General features: G+C 40.2%; 1 protein-coding gene across 6 annotated transcripts; it reads right to left on the bottom strand.

Moving 5' to 3' along the window:
* Positions 1-344: 344 nt before the first annotated feature.
* Positions 345-12,068, bottom strand: LOC148658854 (sodium- and chloride-dependent GABA transporter 3-like). 6 transcript variants are annotated; one of them, XM_088640625.1, is made up of 17 exons: positions 11,951-12,030; positions 11,029-11,122; positions 10,497-10,688; positions 8,401-8,626; positions 8,123-8,257; positions 7,372-7,512; positions 7,043-7,130; positions 6,818-6,950; positions 4,880-5,014; positions 4,175-4,278; positions 3,649-3,773; positions 3,276-3,388; positions 2,995-3,132; positions 2,638-2,740; positions 2,236-2,336; positions 886-1,056; positions 345-771 (listed from the first exon to the last, which is right to left on the bottom strand). In XM_088640625.1, exons 4-17 carry the CDS (start codon positions 8,594-8,596, stop codon positions 619-621), a joined length of 1,836 nt encoding a protein of 611 aa, XP_088496751.1. In that variant the 5' UTR covers positions 8,597-8,626; positions 10,497-10,688; positions 11,029-11,122; positions 11,951-12,030; the 3' UTR covers positions 345-618. The 6 variants fall into 6 exon arrangements, with proteins under 6 accessions (XP_088496751.1, XP_088496752.1, XP_088496750.1 ...); XM_088640626.1 differs by lacking the exon at positions 11,029-11,122 and having other exon boundaries at positions 11,951-12,039; XM_088640624.1 differs by having other exon boundaries at positions 10,497-11,122.
* Positions 12,069-13,576: the final 1,508 nt, after the last annotated feature.

The raw sequence follows: 13,576 nt of genomic DNA, 5'->3' as shown, positions 1-13,576 counted from the left end.
ATTGCCTCCGGCTGGTGCTTGATTGGGGCGAGACGTTTGTGTGGAGGACTCCGATTAGCAGCCGGTGTGACAGTAACCTCATGCTTTCCTCCCATTACTACTAAACTGGAGTCTAGCTGTGTCAATGCACAACAGACATAATCAAATGCGGACTGTCACAGGGACAGAAAGCAGAAGAGCAGGGGATCATACCTGGGACTGAAACCTGATTGCTGGACCCTGATGTCAGGCAGCCCTGCCCGTGATACCCCTCACCCTGCAGCAATAAGTACTTCTTAGCCCACATCGCACCCCATACACCCTGAGCTCCTGAGCGTAGGAACAGGCAAAGCATTAATATGTCATTTCCTGATTTTATCAATCAACTTTATTCATTTCTTATTAATTTTAGTTTGTGAAAAAAACACATTTTATTATTACCCTCTCCCCCAAAATATAAGCAGACCACTTTAAGAGAAGCACCACAAGGGTTGATGACATCAACAGAAGCAATATAGAAATGTCCAGTGTTATGATAAAATGGGTGAACATTATGAAAAACGACTGAACTGTAAATCAAATGTAAAGATAATAGAAATGCCTAGTCTGCTTCCGCTAGATCTGTTACATTGCATTATATTAAAGAGGAGCTTCAAGGCTTCCTTCACTCTTTAGCTGTCTCTCTCTAGAACTCAACAGAGCTCTGGAGTCTGAGCTCAGAGGATCACAGTTCTGTTTCTGCTTCTGATTAAGAGGCAAGTCCTGGGCATGGCGACACAACTGCTGCAGACGCTGGAGAGACAAGAAGAACAGATGAGTTTGTTACAGACATCGGCTCAGGAGAAAAAACAAACTCACATAGTTCAGGATATAGCTCTCCAGTCACTAAAGAGATTGGAACAGTACCTGGCGTAGTGTCCCTGCTGTCCTGGTGAGTTTATACAGCATGACCAGAGGCACACAGGTGACAGAGGAGAGGGCAAAGAGCCAGCCCAGGACATACGCCCAGTCTGGATACACATAGGTGTTGTTGAACTTCAGGGGGGTGTGCTTGACCAGAGAGAAGATGAAGATGCCCTGAAGCAGAGAACAGACTTCTGACTCAGCTTCACTGAAACAGCACAGAAGGACTAGAGAATATGCATTAAAATAAAGAATATAGTATAACAATAGAAACTGCTTTATACAGGTGATGTTTAAGAAGATACAATAGTAAAAAATACAATAGTAAAAGTAAAATCAACAAAATTAAAAAGAACATACAGTTTTAAGCATGTTTTAAGTAGAATGTAGGGCGATCAGACATGAGTTTTGAGCTGGGATTTGAAGACAGTCAAAATGTGTCTGCCTAACGGTAAATCTGAAGACCATGTTTGTCTCCTAGAAGATAAAAATAATAAAGAACGGGGCCCAAGACTGAATTCTGTGGTATATCATAATTGACTGGAGCCATGGGAGGACCAAGGAAAAGAAAATGCTGCTTGCCAGTCAGATAAGAGCATAAATCCAGTTAAAACCAAGATAGACAAGAATATTTGCAAGTGAATGATTTACTGTATTAAAAGCAGCACTAAGATCAAGGAACATAAGGATACTTATATCTTCTGAGTCAGACACAGTAAGTAAATCACTCACAACCCTGACAAGAGCAGTCTCAATGCAATGATTAAAGCAAACACTGGACTGAAATGGTTCAAACAAATCAGAAAATAGGAATGGTGAATTAGAAATCAGTCTGTTGTTTATCATTTTATCAGAACACAAGCCTGTTTTTTTAATCTTGGAGTTTTGATTGATGCAGTCTTTAAGACAGTAGGTACCACACCCATGGGAAATGAACTGTTGATGACGTTGACAATTAACTGGCAGATGTCTGAGAGGCAAGCTTTCAGTAAAGTTGTTGGCATGGCATCTTGGCAACTAGTTTTTTTTGTAGCTGTTAATAATTATTGTATTCGAGATATAGGTGGATCTGGCGGAAAAGAGAGCAGCTCTGTACACTTGCAGGTGTTCATTGTAAGCCTTAGTCTGAAACACTACGCCAGAGCTTTTGCTTAAGTTCTCCAGGTGCCATTGAGTTCGTTTCAAATTGTGAAGTTCAGGTTTACATAATGGAGAGAAGCTCTTGAAAGAAACAGAGCAAGTTTTAAGGGAGGCATATTTAACCAAAATACTAGTCGAAATACTGATATTAAAGTTACTTTCAAGGTCAGTTTGTGTAAAAAGTTCAAGAAGTTGTTAAAGACATGCTCTTACAGTGCACACAACTGGAGTGATGTAGCGCCAACAGTACCAAAACACAGCCAACGGCCGATAGCCAATCATGTCCTCAATGTTGGCACAGAAGAGATCAGCTCCTGCATGAAACCCAGAGGAGAAGATCACAAGCTCAGTAATCACACAACTACAGATGAACAAATGTATTTTGTAGTGCAGTCTGAATACATTGAGAGTTTTGTGTATTTTATCAGCATTTAATTTATCTGTACTAAGCTGCAGGAGTGAATCCTTGTAAAAGCAGTTTTCAAATAAAACTCTATAAGAATTATGGCAAAAATTGGAAGAAAACAGATACTGACCAATGAAACCCCCCCACCACCACCACCATTAATAAGAATAAATAGACAAATAGTAATAAAGATTAACATTAACACCTACCATATACCCATCCAATACAAACAGTCTGAAATATTGCAACAAACAAGAGGCAGGCCCCATTGCAAGCATAGTAATCAACCAACTGGAAGATGTATATTCCACCCTGGAAAGACAGAGAAAATTTTGCCATTTAAATACATGTGAGGTGACAACTGTGATTTTACATTACGTACAGAGTTACAACTATGAATGTCTTCTTTTTGGCATTGTGCAGCGCCAATACTTACTTAAACTGTTGTTTCTAAGTTTCTCCATTCCCATGAGCTTCTTAGGCAAATCTGTTGATCCTTAATTCAAACCAGACCATTGCAGGTCTTGCTGATTGATTATCAGGCCCTTCAGCCCTTCAGTCCTCACCTCAGTGACCATGAGGAGCCCAAGCAGGAAGCAGACCACACAGAAGAGGAGCAGAAAGAGCTCCTGCCGGTATCCTCTCCGGAACACTGCAGGAAACAAATCCACGATGGCCGTCATCACGGTTTCAGTGCCCACAAACTACAGAGAGCAAGATAACAGAGAGGACAGACACCTGGATCACTGAGTCAACTCACTCCCTGAACATACAGTCCAGAGAGCATGCAAACACAGGTTACCCCTTTGGATATAAAGTACTGTATCGACTCACAAGACAGTCTCACCTCTGTGTCTATTCCCAGCAGGAGGACCATGATGAAGAAACAGACAGCCCAGAGCTGGGGAAGAGGCATCATGGCCACTGCCCTCGGGTACGTGATGAACGCCAGGCCAGGACCTGAACGATCAGACATGGGGGAGTCAGGGAGTGAAATCATTTCAATTATAGAAATCACAAACTAAATCTGAGAATGCACAGTTGAGTACAATTAAAATTAAGTCTTTGTCAGTGAGCAGCTATATGAATATTTAAACCAATTGTTCCTAAGGGTAAAAGTAAAGGTTTTCACTGAACAGTCCTGTAAGATTTACAGTTACAAAGCACACTCCAGTCAGAGGAGAACTAATGAGACAGTAGATGTGGACAGACTGGCTCACCAGACTCAGCAACTAGCGAGATGTCCACTCCCTGCTCGTACGCCATGAAGCCCAACACAGAGAAGATGACAAATCCAGCCACAAAGCTGGTAGCGCTGTTCAGGAGGCACAGGTACAAGGTGTCCCTGCATGAAGAGAGACCATGGTTACAATCATTTCATCACAACCACCACCCACCCTAGTGTGGAGCCTGAGAGACACTTGATAACAGCAGGACCTATTGGTCTAGGCTGTACTGCATGTACTGATCACAGTTTGTACTCATAGGATACCAGGTTCAGCACAAAAATCCCATCAAGTGTTAACTGTACTGCAGTGAAATGTTGACAGCACCTACAAAATTTGTCAGTATGGAATGCTTTATTAATGGAAGAATTAACTCAACTCCCATAGAAAATGATAAATTACTAAGGAAAGGAGTGCTTATGAAAAATGATTATGATTATGAAAAATGTCAGTTCATGATACTTTGCTGTCTACAGGAATTTCACTTTGATATCATTTTCCAGAGTTACCTTTCTCTTACCTGTAGCAGTTATTGTTGTATTTGTTGTAACTGCTGAGTCCTATTAGCAATCCTGCACAAACACTGTAAGAGAAGAAAATCTGTGTCCCTGCATCCATCCATACCTAGGATTGACAGGAGCACAGGTTTACAAATCTGTATGGCAACCACTTGACAGGTTAAAAGGTTAGTGTAATATACAGTACCAACTACACTGTGTGTTAGGCACTGGTATCATGTTTTGAGAATCTGGCCAAACTGGATCAGTTGGTTAGATCTTCTTGGGAACATGGTTACACACCATGTGTAGACTGTGAAGACTGAGAACCTGGGATTTCATCTGGTCTCATCCCTGTTCTATACATCCTTGCAGTACTTTTGTGGATTTGTGTATAAATCCTCTGGACCACAGCAGTAGGACTGGGGGAACTGTCATTGAGATGCATATACTGTCAGTCTTTGAGATAATGATGTTATTGACATAATCATGGTTCCTACTTAGCATTCAACTATGGACTATGCAGACTAACAGTACAAGACTCTGCTGTAGCCTCAGGAAATGTACTGTCAGAGGCATAAAACCAAACATATCACAATCTTAGTTTAATGTAGACTTTATTAAATGAAAAACAAATTGCATTTTTACATATTTTGAAAATAGATTTTTGCAGTTTTGTTCCACATGTTTCTCATGCTAGAGATATGCATTACACATCGAAGGACCACCTGTGGGTCAGTGAGCCGTGTTACATCAGGGTAGAGGTAGAAGACCAGTCCATCAGCAGCTCCAGGCAGGGTGAGTCCTCGGACCAGCAGCACCACCAGCATCACATAGGGGAAAGTGGCCGTGAAGTACACCACCTGAGGGGGCAGGGAAACCATACATACAGTGCCTTGCAAAAGTATTCGGCCCCCTTGAACTTTTCAACCTTTTGCCACATTTCAGGCTTCAAACATAAAGATATAAATTTTTTATTTTATGTGAAGAATCACCAACAAGTGGGACACAATTGTGAAGTGGAACGAAATCTATTGGATTTTTGAAACTTTTTTAACTAATAAAAAAATGAAAAGTGGGGCGTGCAAAATTATTCGGCCCCTTTACTTTCAGTGCAGCAAACTCACTCCAGAAGTTCAGCGAGGATCTCTGAATGATCCAATGTTGTCCTAAATGACTGATGGTGATAAATAGAATCCACCTGTGTGTAATCAAGTCTCTGTATAAATGCACCAGCTCTGTGATAGTCTCAAGGTTCTGTTGAAAGCGCAGAGAGCATCATTAAGACCAAGGAACACACCAGGCAGGTCCGTAATACTGTTGTGGAGAAGTTTAAAGCCGGATTTGGATACAAAAAGATTTCCCAAGCTTCAAACATCCCAAGGAGCACTGTGCAAGCGATCATCTTGAAATGGAAGGAGTATCAGACCACTGCAAATCTACCAAGACCTGGCCGTCCCTCTAAACTTTCAGCTCAGACAAGGAGAAGACTGATCAGAGATGCAGCCAAGAGGCCCATGATCACTCTGGATGAACTGCAGAGAACTACAGCTGAGGTGGGAGAGTCTGTCCATAGGACAACAATCAGTCTTACACTGCACAAATCTGGCCTTTATGGAAGAGTGGCAAGAAGAAAGCCATTTCTCAAAGATATCCATAAAAAGTCTCGTCTAAAGTTTGCCACAAGCCACCTGGGAGACACCCCAAACATGTGGAAGAAGGTGCTCTGGTCAGATGAAACCAAAATCGAACTTTTTGGCCACAAAGCAAAACAATATGTTTGGCGTAAAAGCAACACAGCTCATCACCCTCAACACACCATCCCCACTGTCAAACATGGTGGTGGCAGCATCATGGTTTGGGCCTGCTTTTCTTCAGCAGGGACAGGGAAGATGGTTACAATTGAGGGGAAGATGGATGCAGCCAAATACAGGACCATTCTGGATGAAAACCTGTTGGAGTCTGCAAAAGACCTGAAACTGGGACGGAGATTTATCTTCCAAGAAGACAATGATCCCAAACATACAGCAAAATCTACAAAGGAATGGTTCACAAATAAACGTATCCAGGTGTTTGAATGGCCAAGTCAAAGTCCAGACCTGAATCCAATCGAGAATCTGTGGAAAGAGCTGAAAACTGCTGTTCACAAACGCTCTCCATCCAACCTCACTGAGCTCGAGCTGTTTTGCAAGGAAGAATGGGCAAGAATTTCAGTCTCTCGATGTGCAAAACTGATAGAGACATACCCCAAGCGACTTGCAGCTGTAATCGCAGCAAAAGGTGGCTCTACAAAGTATTAACGCAAGGGGGCCGAATAATTTTGCACGCCTCACTTTTCATTTTTTTATTAGTTAAAAAAGTTTCAAAAATCCAATAGATTTCGTTCCACTTCACAATTGTGTCCCACTTGTTGGTGATTCTTCACATGAAATAAAAAATGTATATCTTTATGTTTGAAGCCTGAAATGTGGCAAAAGGTTGAAAAGTTCAAGGGGGCCGAATACTTTCGCAAGGCACTGTATACGGACTGTTAATTTCAGATCTGCAAGTAATTTATAAAACTACCATATTAGGAAGCTAACCCTGATTTTATACTTCAAATTGTAATCTTGAGAAAGTATCTTACAAAACTAAGATGTTATGCAGTTCAAATACACAACCCTCACCTTCCCTGAGGACTTTACTCCCTTCCAGATAGAAAAGTAACAGATGATCCAGGCCAGCAGGAGACACAGGGCCAGTTCCCATCTCAGACTGCCCACCTCATCGATCCCACCAGAGATACCCAGGACCCTCCTGCTGCAGAGATGACAGTGCTCATTCAATACTATTGTAAAAACAACTTGCAAGTGCCTGTAATATAACATTAGTGATGGGTTTGCCTAACCTACTTCCAGAACTCCATTACAGCAGAGGTGGCCCTTTCTGCTTCTGTCCTGTTGGAAGTGAGATTCTGCTTGTCAAACTCCACACAGGCATCTGTGAGATGACCAACAGAATGGAAGAAGAGTGTGAAAGATAGCAAGAACTGGTGAGAGTGCAGAGAAAACAGGATCATTGCTCTGCTAATACACAAGCATCTGAACTTTCGACTCCATTATTGGATGCCAGTTTCACTAACTCCAGTGCACTCACCCTGGGAAAAAGAGCATCTATGAAGGCTTCATTTTCAATGCTCTGAGATTTGAAAGGGCTGCTAGTGAACACTTATTCTCAGTACCTGTGTTCCAGGTGTTTCTGCAGCTGTCCCAGGGCAGCTCAGAACTGAAGGAGGAGAACAGGTAGAATAAGGTCCAAGCCTGGATGATGATGTAAACAGCGCTGCTGTAGATCATGATCACCACAGTACAACAGCCAATGCCTGTAGAGACAGAATCAGGATTAGTCTATTTCTATAGTAATTCCTGTCTTCTGATAGCTGATAATGGTGCTTAACACAGCGGTGGGCAATTTATAAAATGCTTGTTATTGTCTCATATATATGGTAATACATTCACATATTGAAGAACATTACTTTTGGCAATTTGTGAATAATTTGAGACTTTCGCTCAGTGATATTTTAGTTTGATTTACTATCATCATGAAACTCAAAAAAATGTACTTTGTAATTTTAAACAACTTTCTAATATAGTTTGTATAAACATTTGTAGTCTAAACATTAAAATGCACTGTTGTTGTATCTGAACTAGATACTCTGATGTTCATAGGATCAAGCTGTTGAAACAGATTTCCCAGGAATCCTTCAAGAAATGGCTTGACATGTCTGATCTGTCAGCTTCCAGAAGTCAGATGGCCTCCTGTTGTTTTAAAATATACTTATGTTCTCAGTTGCATTAGTAATTCCTTTCACTGTCTTAAAATATTGTTGAGTATGTTTTTCAAAATTCTGTTGTGATGAATTTTAATAATGATTGTGCAGGACAGTGTAATGCAGAAAAGCCGTAAAAAATGAACTGAAACAAGAAGCTCACCTTCAAACAGGGGGCAGATCTTCCTCCAGCAGGTGACGCCCCCCTGGCTGGTGTACTGCCCCAGAGCCATCTCCAGCAGAAACAGGGGCAGTCCGCAGGTAAACAGGAACAGGACATAGGGGATGAGGAAGGCACCTTTTATAAACGAGAGGTTAAATATCACAAAAGATATCATCCCAAACTTATTAACTTTTTTTTTCCCATGTCTCCAAGTAAAAAGGTAGTGGAGCTAGATAGGTCTAAATGCTTGGTGATTTATGATTACTGCCCCCTCTCACCTCCTCCATTTTTGTAGCACAGGTAGGGGAACCTCCACACGTTGCCCAAACCAACAATATTTCCAGCTACAGCCAAGATGAACTCCCTCTTTTTTGCCCACTGGCCCCTCTCCTGGATCTTCTGCCCCTTCTGCACCAGCCCGATCCCCTGGACTGGGGGCTCATGCTGGGCTCCTGTCTGCAGATTCCCGGCCATCCCAGCTGCAGCCCAGTGAAATGATTCTGTCTAGAATGATATGTGTGCTTTAGAGAACAATAGATTGGGACTGAGAGAACAGGAAAGTGTCAGATAATGAGGATCTAGCTCTAAACTATATAAGCTCTAAACATATTTAGAGTGATCAAAAGTGATCCATATGAGGCTTTAATGAGCCAAGAAGATTTTTACAACTATAGGAAAGAACAGGCACTGTATGCTTTGATCAGAACAAAAATTGTATCAATCATTTTGTAACAAATTGGTGATTCAGAAAATAGAAAACAGAGGAGGATAAACAATAATCAAAATAAATAAGTATAACCTCCAAATGTCAAAGCTATACAGAAGTGCTTGGTATATATCACGCTGCAACTCACAACCGGCAACCCACTGAAGCGAAGCAGGTGTGAGCCTGGTCAGTTCCTGCATGGGAGACCTCCTGGGAAAAACTAAGGTTGCTGCTGGAAGAGGTGTTAGTGGAGCCAACAGGGGGCACTCACCCTGTGGCCCATGTGGGTCCTAATGCCCCAGTATAGTGGCGGGGACACTATTTTGTAAACAAGCGCCGTCCTTCAGATTAGATGTAAAACCCAGGTCCTGACACTCTGTGATCATTAGAAGTTCCAGGGTGTTTCTTGAAAAGAGTAGGGGTGTTTTCCCAGTGTCCTGGCCAATTTTTCCATTGACCTTTACCAATCATAGCCTCCTAATAATCCCCATCTATGAATTGGTTTCATTACTTTGTTCTCCTCTCCACTGATAGTGTGGTGAGTGTTCTGGCGCACTATGGCTGCCGTTGCATCATCCAGGTGGATGCTGCACATTGGTGGTGGTGGAGAGGAGTCCCCATTACCTGTAAAGCACTTTGAGTGGATTATCCAGAAAAGCACTATATACGTGTAAGCAATTATTATTATTATAGTTTGAGATACCTGAGTTCTTTATTCACTGGCTGAGCTTTGGTGAAAACATAATAAATGAGAGGCAAACAGGAGAAGCAAATAATTATGAACAATAACCCAGCTAGTTGGCTCCCAACATACAAGATATGCCAGTTACAAAACAGGACATCTCAAAGGCCGTGGAGGCCACAAACTGAATGGGAATCAGAGACTAAAATGAACTCAAGAAATGAAGTTCAAGATATCAAATTAGATGAGATTTGATTTAAATCCTATCAGAATAAAATACTAGATATATCTTGTTTGATTTTTATCCTAGAATCTCAGGTGACAAGGTTTGCTTACACCCTAGAAGGGATGCCAGATGCCAGGCTCACAGACACTGGATGTGGAGACAGCTAACCAAGCCAGCAGGACATCAGGTGGTATGAGGAAGCCACTGTGTGAGAGCAAGTGTATGACCTCAGGCTCATCTTTATCACTGTGGTACCACTGTGTTTTCACACAGATCTTTACTTAGCAGGTTAGTGTGTGGTGTGGATTCCACTTATATACCAAGATATACAGGAAAAATTAATTAATTGTTTTTCAATCATGTTTATCAAATGACAAGGATAAAAAAAACAAATGTGAAATGTGCAGGTCAATAAAAGCAAATGGATTTATATACATTTTCCCCATTTTCCCCAGATTTTGTAAGAATATTTGATTAATCATAGACTGTCCTTGGAAAAGCTAAACAAAGACACAGGGAAGAAAGCACCTCTGTACCCCATTCTAGGAACTTGAAATTAGTGACGAAAAAAGGACGTCAACAAATTATTTTTCTTTTAAGTCAGAAATGACAAACTCTCACAAAAATAATCCACAATGATGATGAAGAAAACTCAATTGCTTTGCTATGTTGAGTAAATTAAGATAAGACAAAATCACCTGTTTGACTAAAAGTTAGAAAATTAATTTTGTCACATGAGGTTCACCATTCCTACATTTACCTTCTGTCTGGCAAATAGCAGTAATGGTTATCTTGGGGCTGCAAGGTGACTTTTAAGTGTGGTAATTGGGAAGTACAGTGATGAGCTGTTTGTTTTCCTTTTCTCTTTGTTTTCTATTGATCGCTCACTTCCTGCCAGTCATATCCACACTACGGAATCATGAACCCTTTTTGTGTGTTGATTGATGGGCACCTAGATAAACAATAAGATTCAATGCTGTACTGATTAGATTAAAAAAACAAGAGTACCTTATGATAAAAAGAAAAACCAAAGAGTCCCTGAATTTACATTCTTGAAGAACTTCAGCAAATGAGCTGGAAGTGACCACTTTTGTTAATCTTTTCCTGGTACCAACTACTTGTGTTAAATGGACGTCAATTAAGGGACACTAGGATCCAGGAGAGTAAAATCTTTTTGTTTACTGGTATTGGCTTTATGGGGCTTTAACGATCAAGTTTGTGATCTATATCAACACTATTTTTAGCTTTAAATTCGGTCATTGATTTTATTCTCTAGTAGTAAGCTACAGTACCTTGTTACAGAGGATCTGTTGATTAAACAATCAAATGGATAAGATAGCGACATCTTTTGTAGAACAAGGCTCTGACAGTCAACCACACTTTCAGCTGGAAGAAACAGATCTGACACTGGCAATACTTCATATATGATAAATTAATATATATATATACCTGTATAAGATATTAAACAAATTCAGTGACTACATTTAAGTGACTAAAAGTAAGAGTGATTTTAATATAATTTGAGTCAGCTCATACAAATAAAAATACAAATAAAAATAGATACTTCAGTCAACCTGACTTAACATATTACTAAAACAATGACTAAAACAAAACTGATGACTAAATGAACTCTGCAGAATTATCATGGAGCCTGTCAGACATCCTACTACAACATACAACAATACAACATGTGAGGGCTCTGATCTATCCAGTGAAGAGCATCCTATTTCACATAGTCATTTCAAGGTCCATTTTCACATTAATCATACATATTCACAGCACCCTGGAAAACAAAGAACTGCCTCAATGTGATTTTATTGAAGGTATCATTGGAGTGTGAAATACAAAAAATGTCTTTAAAGGAACCAGAAGACAACTGTAAAGAACAACAAACAAGTGAATTGAGACAACTGGACTGATCAGAGCCCAAGGACAGTGGTAAGCCCTACCTTTCACATGGCCAAAGCAATGGTCAGTTCTTACAGATTCAGGACATACGATGGATAGAAGACTAGAGCAAGACATAAACACTTTTTGCTGTTAATTGTTCCTGACTGCCAAGCAAAATTGACTGCAACATACTGCTGAAAACAAAGCAGACACAGTGTAGATTCAGCCTTAAAATATGTGGCCTGGTTCATTAAGGTTGCCTAAAATTATCAGATGAGATGTGAATATTCCTATTTAAACTCCAGATCTACTGTCAAAACTCACCTCACTTGTTTTAATAGCACAGCTCGGGGAACCTCCACCCAGCAATGCATCCACCGACAGCCAAGATGAACCTGTTTGCCCACTGGCCCCTCTACTGGATCTTCTGCCCCTTCTGAACCAGCCTGCTGCTCTGGACTGGGGCCTCACGCTGGACTCCTTTGTGTAGATTACTGGCTGTTCAACCTTTACGCTGTGGAAAAGCTCGGATCTTCCTTCTGTAAAGGGCAAGGGGCTCGGAAAGAGACAACAGGACAAGGACACCTGTCTTATCTAAAGACGGGAAAGTAAGTAACCTCCTGTTCTCCAGCTCTCTGTTAAATCATTTGTATATTCTATAATTCATAATATCCGCCTGTTTTGCTTTCCTGGATGCTCTCTGACACACGCTGGATTGACACAAAGATATGCAAATAAACAATTGTAGCTCATTACTGACTCATTTCCAAATGTTTATGATTTACACATTTCCAAAACTCATCTCCAAATTATTTCTTTGTCCGAAACAAATCTGAAGAAAACTTGTAAACAGTAAGCATTAGTGCAGAAGGAATGGTCACTGAAACAACGGTCATCATAGGTGACTTAATAGAGAAATGTATCTTGAAAGATACATTTTCAGAGTATTTAGACTGATAAGACCCAAGTGTTTGACATGATCTCTGATCTCATGTAGTTGTTTTTAATTCTTCTTTAACCACTTTTGTTATCGATACTATACTTTGTTGAATGCTTTATTGCAAATTATTGTTTTAACCAAACACGTCAGCCTGTTTAATTCATCAGCTTGATCTAACATCCTTTTAGAATAGTACATTTGAAATCACTTCAGTTTTCTCAGAACATTAATGTATTCAAATCTCTTTTTCAACTATAATGGTGGGATATTTCTCGTAAGTAAGACTCCATTAATGATCTCAGACAAAGAATATCAGGGTGACTGGTAGACAATGGACACTGTAGCTTGTAACTCCATGCCTTCCTCACATTGCTACTAAACTAGAGTCTTTGTGTGTGAATGGTCAACGGCTACAATCATAAAACAATGATAAAACATTTTATCATTACTCTCTCAAAATATGAAGATTAGACCACTGCAACAGAGGCATAAGAATACGTTGACCACATCAACAGCAGCAACACAGTAAGTGTTGCATATTGAAGCAGAAATAGAGTTTGAAACTCCCTGCGTGTTAAGGCAGATTGGAGTGCCAACACAGCTGATAGTTATTAAGAAAACGCTTTAGAGTTAATTAGTAGATTGATAGAGTTAATCAAATGTGAAAAATGCCAAAGGGATGAATATGTTTCATAACCACTGTATGTGTAGGCTGCACGTCATGTACTGCTCAGTGCACATAAATTACACGTGGTATTACCTTTAACAATTAAATATTTCATTATCAGTGAAAGCAGAGAATAAACAATTTTGAAAAACACCTGTTACCTTGTAACAGTACCTTGCTGTCTACAGGAATTTCACCTTTGATACAGTATCACTTCCCAGAGCTACCTTTCTTGTTCTATTTGTTGTAGCTTCTGAGTGGTATTAGGAGGTCTGCACAAAAATATAATAGTAAAAGTAAAAGTAAAAAAAATAACAAGAGCATACAGTTTTAAGCATGTTTT

The sequence above is a fragment of the Lepisosteus platostomus genome, chromosome 7, assembly GCF_059453375.1.
Source record: "Lepisosteus platostomus isolate fLepPlt1 chromosome 7, fLepPlt1.hap1, whole genome shotgun sequence".
NCBI classification, from domain to species: Eukaryota; Metazoa; Chordata; class Actinopteri; order Semionotiformes; family Lepisosteidae; genus Lepisosteus; species Lepisosteus platostomus.
Note: the sequence above shows the minus strand (reverse complement) of the source record. Positions and strands in the feature narration are given on the sequence as shown.